An 18,737-nucleotide genomic window follows, 5' to 3' on the forward strand; every position below is an offset into this window, starting at 1 on the left:
GTGTGTTAGTGTTAGTTCTTATACCAGGTAAACTGTCATGAAGTTGAGCATTTTAGGCCGATGTGGGTGTTTAGAATTCCTCTCTTACAGATCCTGAGCACCCCTTGAAGAACCACAGTTCCTATTGTTCCCTGGGGAGTCTAATTTCACTATTAAAACCAACTGAAATCTGTAGCATGGATCCATCTTGAGAAGCCACTGCAATACAGGTCTTGGAATGAAAAACTTCGGGCTATGAAGACCAACCTCTGTAATGTGGCAGGAATGTTTGGTTACTTTTGGAAAGGATCATGCTATAGCTCCATGTACAAAGAGCACTGATTGTGCAAGGTGGTGCTTCACCCCACCCCAATATTACACCACCACCCCTGTTCTTTGAGAAACAGATAATTGCAAGGTGTTATAGTCATAAAAATGAGCAAAATAAGCCTTTAGGCACTAGGGGGCACTAGGAAACTGTGTTCTGTATATTCTCTCTCCACAGCACCGGGTGGGGGGGGAGCAGCGGAAGTCAGAAAGAAGCAGCTGGAAGTGTTTTCACCCAGCATTAGTACTGTGCCAAGCAGAATTGCTATTCACAGGCCTCCTTTGCAGACATGTGGCAGGAGATCCTACAGAATGTCCGGTGAGTGTCAAGAGCTTGCAGGCACTGATGGGGTGGGATGGATTATAGTTGATATATGTTTATATACTCACTTCCTATGTAAAAGTGCATAGAAAAGAGGTAGGGAAACATTTCATTTTGTTCTTTTCAACGGTCCTTGATAAAGTCACCAAGCAGGTTTTTAAGTGTTGAGAGAAAGGATGGGAGGTTTTTTAGATTACACATGGGAGGACTGACTAGAATAATCTTAGTACTCTGTTTCCTGAGGAGGTGAGGGAAGGATAAAGCAATTGGAGTCTGATCCTGTTTGAGGCAGATTAGCATTGCTAAAGCTGCTTGGTGCTGAATCAAGGCCATATTTTACAAAGGTAAAGGCCTCTAAGGAGCTAAATCCTTTGGGGATTAAAATCCACTGCCCAGGGATTTTGTTACCTGTTGTATAAACCACTCAACCTCTCCAGAGAGCTGGGAAACTGGAGGTAGGTAGGTAGGTAGATCAGTAGGGTTAGGTTCCTGGTCCTCAAAAATCCCAGTGTGCCTTGGTAGACTGCAGGCATAGCTTGCAAGACCTGCTCCCTAAATCAAATATTCCCAAATCTGGGATTTCATGAAAAGCTACTTTCCTCTGCCATAAACTCCTTAAATGGTTTAGGTAAATCACAGTCTTTCTGTGGCAGCCCCCATTTGAAATTTGGGGATAATAAAACTGGCCTGCCTTACAGGATTATTGTAATGCTTAGAAGATAATTTATGCAATGCATTTTGAACCCTTCAAAAGCGCAGTACAAATGCTTAATGGCACTATTACTTCTCTACCATGCCTGCATAGGAATTGAGATTATTTCTCCTTTCATTACTGCCATTCCTGGAGCAAAGGGCAGCCCTTTAGTTAACTATTTGCAAAATCCAAATCAAATGCCAGGTCAATACCCACAAAACAGAATAGGGGCAAAGATTAAAGAAGATTGTACATTCCTTCTTTGGCTGTCTGAGACCAACCCAAGCACGCAGTTATCATCTTTTCAGAGTAACTTCTTTTTTTTTTTTGCTTAACAAACACAGAATTGTTACTCATTGTAAAGAACCTTTCAATAACACAGTGCTTTTGTTCCCAGGATGTTGCAATTTTTCTGTACATACATTTCCTTGCACTCTTCTTCACAATATCTTGGATGCTTTTCTAGGTCTTATGACTCTCCCCAGAGAAATGTGATTGCAGCTTCTTGTGCTCTAGGAGGTGGAGTCCTCCTGGTTTACTGGCTTCTGTCCAGGCGCAGGATGAAGACTCTAGAAATGGGAGATGGATGGTGGGGCTCAGGTGAAAGATCACCAAGAGACAAAGAAGATGAAGGAATTAGATCCTTCCAAGTGAAAACATCAGAGAATGAAATCCAGGTACCAGTGGGGAATTGAGCAAGAGGAATATAGCCGAGACACATGAACAGAATTATTAGTACTGCTGTTTATCATTTACCTCACATTTTTTTATTTACACTTGTCGTGTTTAAGCTTGTATATCACTCATACAAGTTGGTTGTTGGAGAACAAAGGCTGAGATAGTAGTGATGAAGGGCACACAGCAAGGCTATAGGAGAGGGCGAAACCTCTCAGACTCATCTAACTCCACTGGACAACTTACAATTTATTAAGGAGTGGTGCAGCAAATCTCAGGTCAACAAACAACCAAAGATAGGAAACTGAACAGGAAGTACCTCAGCAAAGACCTTCCCTAGCACTCAGGTTTGGCGCTACAGTGTCTAACCCAGTGCTGACCTGCTAGCCCACTTGGCCAAGTAATGATCTATTTAGGGAACATCACAGTCTGTATATTTCTTGTATTTATTAGAATAAATGATTTGGTGTGCCTGAGCATGGTAGCTCAAAGTTTAATCTCCTAAGGTGCGGCAGGCCATTGCAGCTGGAGTCATTTATCAATAAAAAGTACAAGACTATACTTGGTTTGTGTTCTGCATTTTCCTTGGCAGCTAGGCCCTGTGTACAATATTTGGCAACAAAGGTAAGAGACAGTGTCAGTTCCAGGTTTTTCAGGGCCCTTAGGCAAGACACCCTCAGTGGGCCTTCCTCAATCAGTGAGTCTAGCTTTTCACTATCATTGTCACCAGATGTTATTGCTACTTGTGTTCTTTCTCATCATTGCTAGCATTTAGTTTCTTGATAGGCAGAGAGCCTGTGAGCAAGTAGGCCATGGCATCTCCTCCTCCTCCATTTCACCATCATCCTTGTCTAGACCAGAGCAACAGGCAGGTGAACAAGCAGGTTGTGGTGAAGAGATGGGCTCTTGGCAGTGGGCCCTGGCCATGCCAACCTTTGATGTAAAAGTGCCACTTCTGACATCACAGCTCCACAAGGCCAGTGTCCCCTGTAGAGAGTTGAGCTGGGAAACATGGGTGGGCTCTGGCAGGCCGCAGAGGGGGCTGGATGTGGCCCATGTTACGGTATTGCCCATGATGGGGATATTTCCTCTTCCTCTTTTTAGGATTTGTACCAGCGCCTCGATCAGACCCGCTACACCCCACCGCTGGAAGGGGCGGCCTTCAACTATGGCTTCAACTCCAACTATCTGCAGAGAGTGGTGTCTTATTGGAGGAACCAGTTTGATTGGCAGAAACAAGTTAAAATCCTCAACCAGTATCCGCATTATAAAACTACAATTGAAGGTGAATTCTTGCCCCTCAAACCTCACGTTAGTCTCTCCTGGACCAGGGTGAATCCTTCGGTCAACCTTCCTCCCATTTTCCACACTGAGCTTTCTCCTTGACAACCCCCACTTTGTCTGTTGGGTTTCTTACAGGGATTGAAATTCACTTTATCCATGTGAAACCGTCTCACATCCCAAAAGGGGAGGCTGCCAGGCCTTTGCTCATGGTACACGGCTGGCCCGGCTCCTTCTATGAATTCTATAAGATCATCCCACTGTTGACTGATCCTGCGGGTCACGGATTGAGTGGTGAAGACGTGGTATTTGAGATCATCTGCCCATCCATCCCCGGCTATGGCTTCTCTGAGGCTCCACACAAGCAAGGTAAGTGGCAAACGAGCCCACGAGAGGTTTTTCTAGACAGCCATTTTTAATTAAATGATGTGATAGATGCAGGGCTGGTGCCAGACTATTTTGCGCCCTAGGCAAGGTAAGCTACTTCAAACACCCCCCCCCAATTTATTTATTTTTCCAACTTTGATTTTTAAGAACATCCCTGTTGGTTTGTGCAATGCGAGGCGATGGGCGGGTCCTGGGCAGCAGCCCAGCTGTTCAGCGTGGCGGCAGCAGCAGTGCTGCTGCTCTTCGCCTGTCAGGTTCGCCAGCTGCTCTTTAGTTAGCCTTTGAAGATTTACACTCCAACTAGGAAGTGTAGTACTGCCGCGAGGAGAGGCGGAGGGGGAGGTAGCTGTTGCAGCAGCAGCATTCCCTGGGCGACAGGAGCGTCGTCGCTCCCCACTGGCCCCTGAGCCGCTGGACGGCTCATCCAGTGGCCGGCGGCAAAGGATCAGCCCGCCGTGAGCCACCCCGCCTCTGCCCAGCCCTGCTTAGGCGTATCCACACATGCCTAAGGACTGCTTGGGCCTCCCTGTAGGAACCACCTCCAAAAATTTGCTCGGCCCTTGTTCACGCCAGCCCGTGACCAAATATTGGGTGCTTGACTTTTCTATGCCATCTAAACGTGAGCAGAAACGAACCCTAAAATATCAATGGAGAGAGAGAGAGGGGAAATGGATTTCTGGGCTCTGCGGGTAAAATCCAACCTAAGGCTTACCCAAAGTAGGCCCATTGAAATGAACGGGACTTAAGGGAGGGATGACTAATTTCTCACATGCAATCCAAGGGGTCTACTCTAAGTATGGCTTACATGGGATTTTCACACTGTTCCTGTTTTCTGTCTCTCTCCAGCTCCTGACCTTCCGCTCTCACTCTGCTCCCCCCTCCCGCCCCGCTCCAACTCTGAAAACTTTATCGGGTCTGTTTTGCTCCGCTAAAAGGAGGTGTCCGGAGGAGATCCGTCTCCAGCACCTCTTCTCCTCGCACTCTCAGTGTGGAGGCAGAAGTGGGAGGGGGGAGGAGGTGAGGCGGGCACCTCCTGCCTTCTTTTTGGCTCCCGCTGCCGCATTTTTGAGAAAGGAGCAAGAACAACAAAGAAGCAGCCCAGAGCCAAGCGAGCAGGAGGATGAAGGCGCTTCGTGGGGCGGCGGATGGCGAGATAGGGCGGGTGGGCGAGATCGGGGCGCTGGCTGTCCGGCCCTCTTGGACAAAACCAGACCCATTTTGGGGGGGGAGGAGGAGCAGCGTTGGGGCGGGGAGAGAAGAGGCCATGCATGCTTGCAGCTTCCAGGCGCATTTGGGAAGTCCGAACGTGGAGCCGCCCCCCACCCCACTGTCCCTGGCTTTACTTTGGCTGTGCCGGGCGTGCGCGGGGCGTGCACCATCTCGCCCACCCAGGCTCGGCCAGCTGAATCCTCGGCTTACAGCCAACGCGTGCATGAGTGCTGCGCGTGTTGCACCTGCCGGCCGGCCAGCACAACTCTTAGCTTGGCGCTCTAGGTGGCCGCCTGAGTCGCCGCTATGGTCGCACCGGCCCTGGATAGATGTAAACTTAATTACACCCTTCTCCCCACTGACAGGCTTCAACTCACTGGCTGCTGCTCGAATCTTCCACAAGCTGATGCAGAGATTGGGCTTCCAGGAATATTATCTACAGGGTGGAGACTGGGGCTCCCTGATCACCACAAACATGGCCCAGATGTTGCCAAAGTGAGTGGCAGAAGTCAGTCATCTCTCTCTCTCTCTGAGTAGCATCCAATGGTGTCCATCCACTAGTGATAATGACTTTGCACTAGGGGGGGAAACAAACACTGGCACAACCATAACTAGTGCTTGCTAGTGCAACAGGAGATCTGGTGTGCTAGCAAAACCTAGTTACAGTTATGCAAGCGTTGGTTTCCACTAGTGCATCGTCATTAACGTGTTGGATACTACCCTTTGTGTCTCTGACATTTTTATATGTTCCCTATTATTCAACAGGGACCAGTGCCCTGCATGTTCATATTATTTAGATGAGATAATCTACATGCTGCAACCTTTCTTCATACAATTTAGTTGGACTATTGAATTGTGGGTTGTAATTTGTAAGCAGGCCTCTGCTATGCAAAGTTAGGGTGGCAGCCATCTTCAAAAGATTGATCTAGTTTGGCTACTCAGGTTGAGTTTTCTCCTGCCCTACCCCAAAGCTTATAATGAGCACTTACTGTTTAAAAAATGGATTCATAATTGCAAACAGAAATGTGGGCTGTGGATTCTATTCCTGTGAATCAAATGTTCTCCCTGAAGAAAATCCAGAATTAGCTCCTATTTCAGTGTAAGGGAAGGAACTAAGAACTGTCAGCTAGCAGAAGAATTACTATTACAGCTAGTATTAAACAGCAGCAATTTATCCTGGTCTTATTTATCTCACAGTGATTATGTATCGTTCCTGGATGTCAAATCTCTTCTCATTGTTCTTCCATATTTGATGTTTTTGACACCAAGACTACCATCATGAGTATACTTACTAGTAAGTCTCACTGAATGCAGTGGGATTACTTCCGAGTAAATATGATTTGGGTGACTTTGTATGCCTTCTTTTCCTTGGTTTCAGATCTGTAAAAGGACTTCACCTGAACATGGTCTTCCAAACCAATTTTGGTTTGAGTGTATTGGTGGATTTACTACTGGGGGCTTATGTACCATGGCTGGTGGGCTTCACCAGGGAAGACTCACGCCGTTTATTCCCGTACTTCAAGAAGAATGTGTATGATCTCTTGCGCGAAAGTGGCTACTTGCACATCCAGGGCACCAAACCAGACACGGCAGGTTTGTGAACTTAATCCTCATGGCTCACTTTGTTCCTGATTTTGGAACTCAGGAATATTAATGATATTAATGCTGAAATAAAGACACCAACAACATCCCCACAGATTGGGGGAGTGGGTGAATGATGAATTGAACGCATGAAACATTTTGCAGGTAGGCACGTAACTTAGAATCAACTGAAACATTGGTTTCAGTGGGTTTAATGAATCAATTTAAAATTTCAGAGTCAAGTTACTCTACCCAGAAGTCATGCCAAAATTGAGCATTCAAAATGCTGAAAACACAAAATGCATGCATCATATTATTGATTTCAAATTTGAAGAGCTGCAACCTCTGATTGTTCTAGTCTATTATTTTATTTTGCCAAAGTGAATAAAGGACATGTTAATATATTTATTTTTTACTCCCACTTTTTTACTCCCACTTATAGAGTCATTGAGATTAAAATAGTTTTTTTACTCCCACTTATAGAGTCATTGAGGTTAAAAACCAACTTCAGTTGGACCAGGTTTATAAAATATGGTCCCCGGATTATGGGCTTACATGGATAAGAGAGAATGAGTGTGCTCGAACATCCACATGTACGTGCATGAACTAGTGATGCCACCGAATTTTGTAATTAGTCAGGTCATTGGTCAAACCTCCTCCATTTGAAAAGTTCTTTGTAGTGAGCCTGGATCGATGTATTATAAATTCTCTAATAAGTTCCAAATTGATTGTGAGCTTCAGAAGATGCACAATAAAGAAGTACACAGACTTCCCCCTCCCTCTTAGACCTCCGAAAACTTACCTGAAGTAGTCTTCTTAGCTGCTTCTCTAGTTGCCCCTGGTTCTGCAAGGAGGAGGACTCTGCAAGTCCATCTTCTTAGCAGTGACAGCAAGTAAACATCGCAAGACATCATCACGTAAGCAGCCCACGTGAAAACAAACGATCAGAAAGGGGGCATACCTTGTTGACACATGAAAGACGTGCCACACTACGTGATTCCAAACTATAACTCCCAAGATGCGGGCATAAAAACTCATATACACGGAACAAGGGTGAATATTAGAGAACTCTCATCTGAGCTCACATGGACAAATTCAAATAATGAATTTGGGGTGAATTCACTTACCTCTAGCATGAACTGTCAGGCAATGTAGATAAGTCAGTAACAATTCTTGTCCCTACAATGGCAATTTTTCTAGACAAATATTTGAGTCAAATTAATTAGGTGCTTGCAAGAGGAAGAATCGGGCCCCTGTAGTTGAGACATGCAAGTTATTATAAATTTGATTGAAAATCAGAGCCGTAACTCTCTCTTTAATCCCCAAACATGTGTTCTCCAGGGTCATTTCTAGCCCAAAGTAGTGTAAGCGACCGATATGAAAGCTAATGCACTCTTTTCCTGACCTAGGATGTGGATTGAACAACTCCCCCGTGGGGCTTGCAGCATATATTCTCGAAAAATTCTCCACCTGGACAGATAAAGCATTCCTGAACAAGGACAATGGAGGTCTGGAAAGGTAGGCATTGAGAGGGGATACACGGTAATAATTGGGAGTCTGGGGGGAGAATAAAAAAAGAGAAGACCACTCCAGTAAGATCTTACTTTAAATGACAAGGGAAGTTGGTGTGAAATTTAGTATTTTAATTTCAGTATTCTCTAGCACAGGGCTAGGCAACCTTTTGGGGGAATGGGCACCAGCCCAAAATGGCTATATGGGAAATGTGGCAAAGGACAAATAACCTGCCCAAAATACTGAGTAAAAGGCAGAAGTGGAGTCTGAGCCCCATCCCACTGAACACTTTGGACCCACAGTTTTAAGCAGCAACAGAACATTTCACAGCAATCCCAACTGCTGGTAAGAAAATATGTGAATAAAAAACGAAGTGAGACGGTTAGGGGACATTGGCAGGGGCCAAGAAAGGTGTCCAGCGGCACATTGGTGTTCCCAACTGCTACATTGTGTAATTCTATCACCTCCCAATGGGTAAGCTGATCATTTACGCACTCTCCGTTCTGTGTGAGTGGGCCAAATTATGGCCAAGTACCAAAGCTCTCATAGTAATGCTTCTGTTATAATTCCCCTTCTCAGGAAATACTCTCTAGATGATCTTTTGACCAATATCATGATTTACTGGGTGACTTCTTCCATCGTGTCATCAATGCGCTTTTACAAGGAGAATTTTTCCCAGAATCCATTCTCTGCTCCTCATGCCAGGTAAGGGAGAGGTACCAGAAACTGTTCTAAGACAATGATGTCAGTTGGAAAACTTTCCGTTCTGAAAGTTCATTAGTCAAAACAAATGGATGGCAATTCCAAATACCAGGCAAACTTGGAAATTTCAATGTTGTGATTAATGTTCATCAGGTAACATGTATGTGAACGTATGCCTTTATATATCATTGAAATACATCAGTATCTCAGTGTGGAATGAAACTAATAAGCAGTGACAGTGAACTGAAGGTGGAACTCAGTGGAAGTGAGTGGAACTCTGTTGAAATAGATGAGTATCCTACAAAGTTCTTTAGCTTGCTAAAATTAATTAGTGCAGCCTACCCCAACCTGATGCCCTCCAGATGTATTGGACCAGAACTCCCAACATCCCAGTCAGCCATACTGACTGTAGGATGCTGGGAAATGTAGTCCAACATATCTGGAGGCCAGTAACTGGGGAAGGCTGAATTAGTGTGTCAACAGAGTTCAATACCTGTGCTTCTTTCTTACATTTAAACAATGTAAGGGAAATATGTGCTATTGTCTTTGTTTATTTTACGGTATTTAGAGATAGTATGCTAAATTAGATCACTAGTGATTTTCTGATGCAAACTTGAGATTTTCTGATGCAAATGACCCTTTGCAAACTAATCTAATTTGCATAGAAGATTTTTCCAAATGGAAATTTTCCAGAAACCACATTACTGAAGATAAACCATCCCACTGCGAAGGTATCCTATTTGCTACCATAAGACATTTTTACATTTATGTGTAGATTTTATTTTGCCAAAGTGAATAAAGAAGGACACGTTAATAGATACAGAGTTCTTTCTCTCCCATTTATACATTCATTGAGATTAAAAACCAACTTCAGTTGGACCAAGTTTACACAATATGTCCCCTGGTTATGGGCTTTCATGGAGAAGAGACAATGAGTGTGTGCACACATCCACTTGTATGTGCATGAACTAGTGATGCCAACAAATTTTGTAATTAGTCAGGTCATTGGTCAAACCTCCTCCATTTATAATGTTCTTTGTAGTGAGCCTGGATCGATGTATTATAAATTCGCTATTAAGTTCCAAATTGATTGTGAGATACCTGGTGTATCTGACCTGGTTCTATTATTTTACTATTGCCAGAATGCAAGCACAATCTATTTAGTCCCTACCTCAACAGAAAGTCTTTTGCTCTCTGAACTTTTTGGAATACTTTACATCTCATAGCTGAAACAAAAAGAAGTTGGTATCTGAAAGAAAGTTAGATCTAAGGTTTTGAAATCTAACGCTTAGATCCTAAGGTCAATAATCAAAATCTCACTGGGTATATGAAATGTTTTGTGTAGGCCTAAAAGGAGCTCACTGAAAGCTCCATCCAATGAGCGTTTTACGGCATGCTCATTAGTGGGCACCAACGGATTGCTCACATGACGTCGTCTGCCTCTCAGGCGTCTTCCATCCCTTCTGGCCTTCGTTGTGCCGCTAAAACTCCCCAGAAAATGTCCGGATGCTGCTCTCTCCTACTGGACTGAATGGGCCTATTACTTCCTGTTTTCAGGAAGCAACATCGGAGTGACGGGAGCCGCTCATTTCGACCTAGATGTGATGGGGACCTTAATCATGAGAATGCATGCCCTGTGGAGGGATATCGCCCCCATTTAAGAGATGATATCCCTCTGCAGCACCTGCATCCCATTTGTTTCGAGGCTGAGGGTGTGTGGAGAACTGACGCACACAGCTCCTTCAGCCTTGAAACAAATGGGGCAGGACACCAGGTGGAGGGATACCATCCCTGGTCCAGGGACGATATCCCTCTGCGTGGCATCCTGTCCCATTTGTTGTGATGCTGAGGCCAGGGAGGGCTGACAGCTCTCTCCGGCCTGTGTCAAAACAAATGGGCAAGGAGCCGGCAACGGTAACTTCCCCCAAAAAAGTCTATTGCTGTTTTACAAGGGTGAAGGCTTCACACGCAACTCTTGTGACACATCTGCATGTTTTAAAGGAACAAAAATTTATCCCTCATGGTTGCCAATATAACTTGAACATGATACAGATTTCTGAGCCCTTTTACTGCTAAACAAGTTGGCCAGACTGATTTTTAAGTTTTTGAAGAAACAGAAAAAGAAGTCTTATATATTAATGGGGCTAGACTGTGGAACAAAATCCAGAAATCTACTTGCAACTGACAGAATTGTAGCCTACTAAGAAAAAGCATAGGCCAGTTTCTGTATTGCCTGCTAAGCTCTTGATTAGGTGTGGTATCTTCCATTACAGGCTTGGAGTTTATGTTCCCACTGGTGTTGCTGCCTTACCTAACGAAATTACTCATGTTCCACGTTCCTGGGCAAAGAAGAAGTTTAAGAATATTGTCACCTACTCCTACATGCCACGGGGTGGGCACTTTGCTGCCTTTGAGGAACCAGCACTCTTGGCTCAAGACATCAGGAAGTTTGTGAGGAAGGTGGAACATCTGTGAGGTAATAGCATGGCACAACCATCGCAGAGAGCACTATAAACCAAGCTCAGGAAGCTTCTGAACAACCTGCAGTATTTAAAGCAAAAAATATTTTTGTTTTGTTTTTTTAAATTTCTTTTTTATTGTGAATATCAACAAAATAGCTTTGGGCAGTCAAGCATTTCTTCTGCAACGGGGGCAGGGGGTTGCCATGGTCTATAGAAATATGATCTCTCTCCCTAGGCTTCCTGTTCATTCACGTGCTGGTCTTGAGTGTTTCTACTTTGTGTTGGGAACTCGAGACAGATTAGGGATTCTGCTGGTGTACCACCCACCCTGCTGCCCAACAGTTTCCCTGCTTAAGCTGATGGAGGTTGTCTCGGATCTGGTGTTGAGGACCCCCACAATGATGGTTTTGGGGGACCTCAACTTCCATTCTGAGGCTCCTACATCCAAGTCGGCTCAGGACTTCAAGGACACCCTGACGACCATTGGGCTGTCTCATCCTTTTCATCAAACCCAGGTGAGGCAGTGGCTGTTCTGAATCAGTGCCTGAGCATGCTAATAGACTGAAAGGGGGCCAACAAACTGAGACTCAATCCAGACAAGACAGAGGTACTGTTAGCGGGTGTTTCACCTGTCTGGCTAGGTGATTTTCACCCTGTTCTGGAGGGTGTTACATTCCCCCTGAAGGATCAGGTTCGTAGTTTGGGGGTGCTCTTGGATCCAGAACTGTGACTTGAGGTGCAGGTGTACTCAGTGGCACACAGCCCCTTTTATCAGCTTAGACTGATATACCAACTGCGCCCTTATTTGGAGAGACACAGCCTAGCTACAGTTATCCATACTCTGATAACCTCTTGTCTGGATTACTGCAATGCATTATACGTGGGGCTGCCCTTGAAAATGGTCCGGAAACTTCACCTGGTACAAAACAGGGCAGCACGTTTACTAACAGGGACTGGCCAACAAGACCACATCACGCCAGTCCTTTTCCATCTTCACTGGGTGCCAGTCCAAGTCCAGTCTCGATTCAAAGTGCTAGTATTAACATTCAAAGCCCTAAACAGCTTGGGGCCAGGCTCTCTGAAGGAACACCTTCTCCCATATGTACCTGCCCAGACCCTAAGGTCATCCTCAGGGAGTCCTTCTCCATGAGCCCCTGCCAAAGGAAATGAGGCAGGTGGCTACCAGGAGGAGGGCCTTCTCTGCTGTGGCACCCCAGCTGTGGAACGAGCTCCCTAGAGTGGTTCGCCTGGCACCTACACTATTTTAGATGCCAGGTGAAGACCTTATTTTCTCACCATTTTAACAGTTAAGCAATTTAATGTTAACTTTGTTTTAAATTTAAATTTATATTTTAAATCTGTATTAATTTCTGCATTGCTGCTTGATTTTATCCTGGTTGTGTCATTATATTGTATTTTTATTATGCTTTGATACTGTTTGTTTTGTATTTCAAACGGTTTTTATGGTTTTAATTTTTGTAAACTGCCCAGAAGGCTATCAGGCGGTATAAAAATGCAATAAAAAAAAAAATAAGAGGCTTGTTCTTGAAGCCACATAACCATTTTTTTCATTTAAAAAAGATACTAACCACACAAAAGCAACTTTTTTTTAGCAAGATGGTTCTGATTTACTTCATTTTGCAGATTTCTTACAAGGCAGATTCCTTTCATTGAAACGGCACATCACAAAAACACATGTTAAATAGCAATGTTTTACATAATACTCTTGATTGTAAAACGATAGTGAGAAATAGTTTTGTACACAGGAAGTTTAAGTTACCTGAAATGGGAGCATTGTCAAGGGTTGGAGGCACTCTTCTATAAATTATCAGCTTTCTCCATAGCCAAGTTTGTATATGAGCTATTTGAATACATTGATACCTTTAGTCTATAAACTGTGTTCAAGTAACTGATGCAGTATCTTCAGAGCTTTCATTAGCTTTGAACAGGCATGTTTGCTAGCCTCTCACAGCTACAAGAACCAGAAAATCCTTAATGCTGTACAATATTAGAGACTCTCTCCAAGGGAATGCTTGTTCTGTGATAAAACTGCAAATCGAACTGCGAACAGTAGTGGTTCAAGACTTGGATCCAATGTTGTGCAAGCAGCAGTTCACTCATGCAATGAGTTCCCCATCCTCTCCTCCCCACTGCAGCCCCTACTGCACCCTTCAAATCTGCTCCGGGGGGGGGGGGGGGGGCTCCCAACTGTCTGGAGTAGAGGTTTGGTGTACGGGAGGATGCAGGGGAAGGGGAAATCCATTCCACTGGTGGAACAGCATCAGTGGATCCAAGCTGAAGTACTAAAATGCTATATGCCCATTAAGTTATTGTTAACCATTATATAGTAGATATTACTAAATCTCCCATAGGTCTCTCCTAAAGCCTAAAAATTCCCAAGTCTGACTCCAAATCTTGCCTTAGGGAACGGCGAATCACTTACCATATCCAACTAACTTTATATCTAGTTTCCTTTATATCTATTCTATTCTCCCCCTACTTTAAAACAAGTCCTGATGAGGAAATACTCTGGCTATCTTCAGGAAAGCCTCATCTCCCACAACTCACTGACTTTCTTCACTGAACTGTAATGCCATATAGGTCCTTAATAGTATATTGGTTAAAATCTAGATGCTACAGTTTATCTTCACAAATTGGGAGTAAGTGCATCAGTGCCACTATGTCCCATAGCCAATAGGTTCTTTTCGGATCTGCCTATGCTATGGTCTGTTACCTATAGCTTACCTTTGGTCATAGCAATGGAAGATGAGGTAAACAACTTCTACAATTTTACAATCTTAAGTGGAAATTATAGCAAGGACTATGCACAAGATCTAGTTCCACAAGGAGCACCTCTAGAACATTAACATCTGGTTTTTTCTATTAGAAGCTAACAGGTAAGAAGGAGGGTTGGTCAGAACAGTCAAGGAGGTCCATTATTAGAAAAACAAATTGAGTATTTCAATAATTTCACACATAGTTGTCTATAAATTGCCGACCTAATTAATGGAAAGCAAAGTCTGATTTCTAAGTTACAATACTACTCAGAGGAATCATTGTCTACAGGTAGCATCTAGAAACCACTACTGTAGTAGCTGTGCTGTGGTGGATATGAACTTTAAATACAATTATCCCACCAGAGTTGAGGTAAATTGTGCACATCTGAATTATGGCCACATCCTTTACAAGTTATAAATCGCTATTCAGAAAACTCATCAAGTTATACATGGCTTTCACCATACTCTTGAACAATTACTGAACCCCAATTCTTCAACATTGCAGTTATCTTCCAGTGAAAATAGCCCACTGGATATGTAATATTACATACAAAACTCCTACACTGGCATAGCTATTTCAAGTATCATTTGATAGCAAAGTCTGCAGCAGAGAAGATAGGAATACTAACCTAAGGCGCTTCCCCCCCCCACTTTTTTAAAAACTTTGAATCAGTTCTGCAAAGGCACTTGCTATCATAGGAGGATCTGCTTCTGAGCTCTATCATTTGAAGGGAGTAACTCTAGAGAATACGGCAGAGCTCAACTCAGCTTTTAAGTGGCTCTGAAGAGATTCAGAAGAGGGGAACTTTTGGCTGTAGCGAATCAAAGATATGATGACAAAACAATATCAACATAGGAATCTAATAACCCCCTTCAAAACTTTGTCAAGAGAAGTAATGGAAACCCTTGACCGTCAGTGGAGCTTGAAACCATATATAATCATCCCAGGCTGAGTTCATCTCCTGGTAGGTGGAAAGGGTTGCATTATTGTCACGACCGCATGATAAGTTGACAGTCAGCTTCCTCCCTCGAGTTGGCACTTTATAGTTAAGTTTGGGTCGGAACCAGTCAATACCACAGTTGCGGTGCCCCTGAACCATAACAATAGCACCCATGCTGGGAACAGCTTGAAGCTCGCTGAACACATCTGCAAGGAAGAGCGAATGGAAAAGCTTGCGAACACAGGCTGCTGTCTGCAGGCTCTCCTTAGCACCACTGAGAGATACACCTTGCAGGTTGATCTCATAGAATTCTTTGGGGCTGACAGCAGTACCCCCAAGCAGAATAAGGACTCGTGGGACCAATGTCAAACTAAACATGATTTCTAAGTGCTGGAACACTCCCTCAAGATCATTTAGTACTTGTTGGCATTTCTTGTTGTTGCTGACTTGATCTTTTGGATATACTTTTCTGACCACATCTTCACTCTGTGAAGTTAAGGGAATTAAAAAGATGTGCTTAGTTTAGAATTTGCCTGGAAATTCTCATTCTCTCACACACACACACATACTGTATGAAGATTTTGCATTTCTATTTCACCCAAAGTTGCTCGAGGCAATATGAAATAAAAACAAATTGGGATACTATTAAGTAGTTAGTCTATAGGCATGACTCACATTTACATAATTAAGACTATGCACACTTACCTGTAAGTACGTCCAATTGAACTCAATGGGACTTAGTTGCAAGTAAACATGCAGAGGATTGCACTGTGAGTGGTTCAAATGTTGGGTTTTGGAAATACTTACCTAGCTGTTAAGTCCAGTGGCCTTACACAAGTCACTTATATCATCCCTATCTTATCCCAAGCTCTCTCACAACAACCCTGTGAGGACTCTGAGTAACTTGAGGGAAGAAGTGTAGCATCATTTCAACCAGCAGGCTCTGTATGTAGCTGAGAACTGGGTGACTTTTAGTGAAATCACAAATTTGTTTACCAGCTGATATAGTTTCTATTTTGAATGTCACAATGCAAAGTTCTTCCTTCTAGAAAGCAACAACAATTTTTAGAAATAAACTGAAGCTTAGCACCAGGGGTGGGGAGGAGGTTTCCCCAACAACTACTGCAACATCTATGAAAAAAATCCAAGAAATTACCTTCCTAATGCTTCCCCAAAGCCTCTTGAATGAACCCAAATATGTGATTAACACTACCACATTTAAACTTCTAGTTGTGTGCCTACTGTAAGAATGGCTTAGAACAAAATTTAGATCATTTGTTGTGGAGACCAGAAAAAGAATCTTTTTAGCAGGGTAGATAATTGATTATTTTGCTTTAAATCGGACTTTTTAAAAAATTAAATCATTTAAAACACACACACAAACAAATTACTAACTTTTCTCTTACTTAAATAACAAAATTAGAATTAAATCTCAAACATGCTAAATTTACATTTACAGTCTCATAAAAATGAAGTTACCTACTAATCAAACATGGGCATAAATTTTAGTTTTTCATCTCATGAAAATTGCTCTGTCCAGCCTAACAGCTCATGCTTCTTGAAAATTATGGGCTTTCAGTTTCTTTGACTTAAGCCACATGCTATCAATGGCTACTAGCCCTGATGGTTGTGTGCTATGTGCACCAGTTGCTGGGGAACATGGGTGGGAGGGTGCTGTTGCACCATGTCCTGCTTGTTCGTCCCGGGCCGATGGCTGGTTGGCCGCTGAGTGAACAGAGTGCTGGACTAGATAGACCCTTGGTCTGATCCAGCAGGGCACTTATGTTCTGTTCTTATGTGGTGGTGGACTTGGGCCAAGCAAGGCAGAGAAGTCAATTAAGAAAGAAAGACAATATAGCAGGGTGGATAAAAACCAATGCTTTTTTTAAAAAAAAATCCACAAAAACTGGCTTAGAGTGTGATCCACTGCCCTCCAGACAGTGTCTGGGGTAAGCATAGGATAGTGTGGTTTCCTGGCTCTAACCAGGAAACTGTGCTCCCTGTCCCTTCATAGCCAGCATGAACAGAACCGCAGTATACTCTTCATCTTCGAAAAACAGCAGAGACAGGGATGTTCCATGGGGGCGGGGAGGAGACTACGGTAGCTGCCATATGATATGGCTATCCCAAACTCTTTTCCTCCTGTCCTTAGATGAAATCGCCCTTCTAGCAAAAAAGCTGTGTGGCTACAGCGCAGAGACAAAGATCTCTGCTGTCCTCTTGCCCTGCACTGGATACTTGGAAGCCTCTGGGTTCAGAGGCTGCCAGCAATAAGATTGTGCCACATAGGACTGCATTTAAATTGGACTTCTTTCAGGCTAGTAACTATCAAACTTTGCTTTGACCTATCAGTCATGGCTATTTTGTATTTGCTACTTCGTTTTTGTTTTTTGTGAGAGCAAGGCTGGTTCAAGACAGAGCGAAACAAAAAGGAGCAACACAAGAAAGAGAAGTGAGCATTGTCAACTGTGCATGTTCCTCTATACTCCTTCCACTATACTCCTACTAAGACCACAATCCTACACCCACTTACCTAGGAGTAAATCTCACTGAACTCTATGGAATTTATTTCTAAGGAGACTTGTACGTCATTGTGCTGTTAACCTCAAACTGTCATGGGTGCTGGTCAAAGTTTACATTATAAAGCAGTATCAGTAACTATTTTCTAGCACACATGTTACAGGTATGCATGCCAGGGAGCTATGATTATTTGTGGATCATTGTATATGTGTGTGATGGTCCACATGCTTGCCCCTGCATAGCATATAAAGTAGCCCATACTCTCTATAATTCACAGAATTCTTTCTCATGAATTATTAGCAATTAAAGCTTCAAAATCAAATTAAGGATCTAGCCACACATAACCAGATCTCACTCATATAATCTGTGAAGTGGGCAACAATTTTTACTCCATAGTATGTCAGTAAGGATTCAAAGGTAGTGTCATTTAATGAATCCTAGTTACCCCTAATCACCATTAATCACCCTGTTTGACTGATGGTCAGAAGTTTTAGATTCCCCCCACTTTTTAATGCATAGTTAGGACTGATTCACACATTGCAATGTCCATGAAGAGGCTGCTTGAAAAATATGCCACAGCGATGGTAAGAATCACCAAGGGCAAGCCACAGCACTTTTTGTAAAGTCTGAACTACCCTAAAACTAAAGACAAAGTGAAGATCCCAACCTGCGTTTGTGGTTGAAAGCGCAAAGAGAAGAAAGGGTGTTTGCAGCCATCAAGCTTGAATAGTCTGCCAGCTAGCTTGTCTTTCGCTCTTATGCTGACCACTGCTTGTTTTCCGTGCGGGAAAATAAGTGCAGGATAGGCCTCTGTGATACAAACGTCGGTTTGACGTTCTCATGTCAGAGGCGACTGAAGCAAAAGCCGCGAGAACGAACGCGAGAGAACCAGTAAGCGTTTCCATACGTACAATGGAGGAGGCGAGGGTGTGATCCCGTGTACGTGGGACCAGCCCCATCGCCAGAGATCCAGCCTTATCTCACCTGGCCTGGAGGTCTCGGGAGCTGCTTCCGGTAGAAGCAGGCGAGCTGCTCGTAAGGCAAGGGCAGCTGCTGTCTCTGGTACAGGACGTGCTTCAGGAGCTCGCAGGTAAAACGCAAACAGCCCTCGCGGGTCACCGAGCCGGGGAAAACCACAGACACCGAAAAGGCGCCTCCGGGAGCGGGAGCCACGGCCGGGGGCGCCAAAGTCACGGCAACGGCGGCCGCCTCACGCAGTTCTAGGCCGGATTCCGGGGCGGACTCGGCCGCACCAGGCGGGTCGGCTGCAAGAGAAAGGGAGGAAGAAGGCCGAGCGGCTGCTTCGCCGGCTGAACACGGACCCGGCGGCGATGCCATAAGACCCTAGGAAGGGCTCAAGACCCAGAA

At 44.0% G+C, this 18,737-nt stretch overlaps 2 protein-coding genes across 2 annotated transcripts; one reads left to right on the top strand and one right to left on the bottom strand.

Annotated features, from left to right (window-relative positions):
* The first annotated feature begins 484 nt into the window (after nt 1-484).
* LOC134397519 (epoxide hydrolase 1-like) lies at nt 485-12,681 on the top strand. The gene is made up of 9 exons (XM_063124252.1): nt 485-625; nt 1,789-1,999; nt 3,102-3,282; nt 3,417-3,647; nt 5,240-5,369; nt 6,253-6,467; nt 7,865-7,973; nt 8,547-8,672; nt 10,943-12,681. Exons 1-9 carry the CDS (start codon nt 597-599, stop codon nt 11,142-11,144), a joined length of 1,434 nt encoding a protein of 477 aa, XP_062980322.1. The 5' UTR covers nt 485-596; the 3' UTR covers nt 11,145-12,681.
* A 76-nt stretch (nt 12,682-12,757) lies between these two features.
* Nucleotides 12,758-18,721, bottom strand: MAD2L1BP (MAD2L1 binding protein). The gene is made up of 2 exons (XM_063125619.1): nt 18,354-18,721; nt 12,758-15,335 (listed from the first exon to the last, which is right to left on the bottom strand). Exons 1-2 carry the CDS (start codon nt 18,705-18,707, stop codon nt 14,793-14,795), a joined length of 897 nt encoding a protein of 298 aa, XP_062981689.1. The 5' UTR covers nt 18,708-18,721; the 3' UTR covers nt 12,758-14,792.
* Nucleotides 18,722-18,737: the final 16 nt, after the last annotated feature.

Source organism: Elgaria multicarinata, chromosome 4 (assembly GCF_023053635.1).
Source record: "Elgaria multicarinata webbii isolate HBS135686 ecotype San Diego chromosome 4, rElgMul1.1.pri, whole genome shotgun sequence".
Taxonomy (NCBI): domain Eukaryota; kingdom Metazoa; phylum Chordata; class Lepidosauria; order Squamata; family Anguidae; genus Elgaria; species Elgaria multicarinata.

Bases quoted from the DNA above. Each gene is read 5' to 3' on its own strand.
- MAD2L1BP (XM_063125619.1), bottom strand. From the start codon at position 18,707: ATGGCATCGCCGCCGGGTCCGTGTTCAGCCGGCGAAGCAGCCGCTCGG. The intron at 15,336-18,353 runs GTGAGATAAGGC...TTAACTTCACAG, and splicing joins TCCCGAGACCTCCAGGCCAG to AGTGAAGATGTGGTCAGAAA.
- LOC134397519 (XM_063124252.1), top strand. From the start codon at position 597: ATGTGGCAGGAGATCCTACAGAATGTCCG. The intron at 3,648-5,239 runs GTAAGTGGCAAA...CCCCACTGACAG, and splicing joins TGAGGCTCCACACAAGCAAG to GCTTCAACTCACTGGCTGCT. The intron at 7,974-8,546 runs GTAGGCATTGAG...TCCCCTTCTCAG, and splicing joins GACAATGGAGGTCTGGAAAG to GAAATACTCTCTAGATGATC.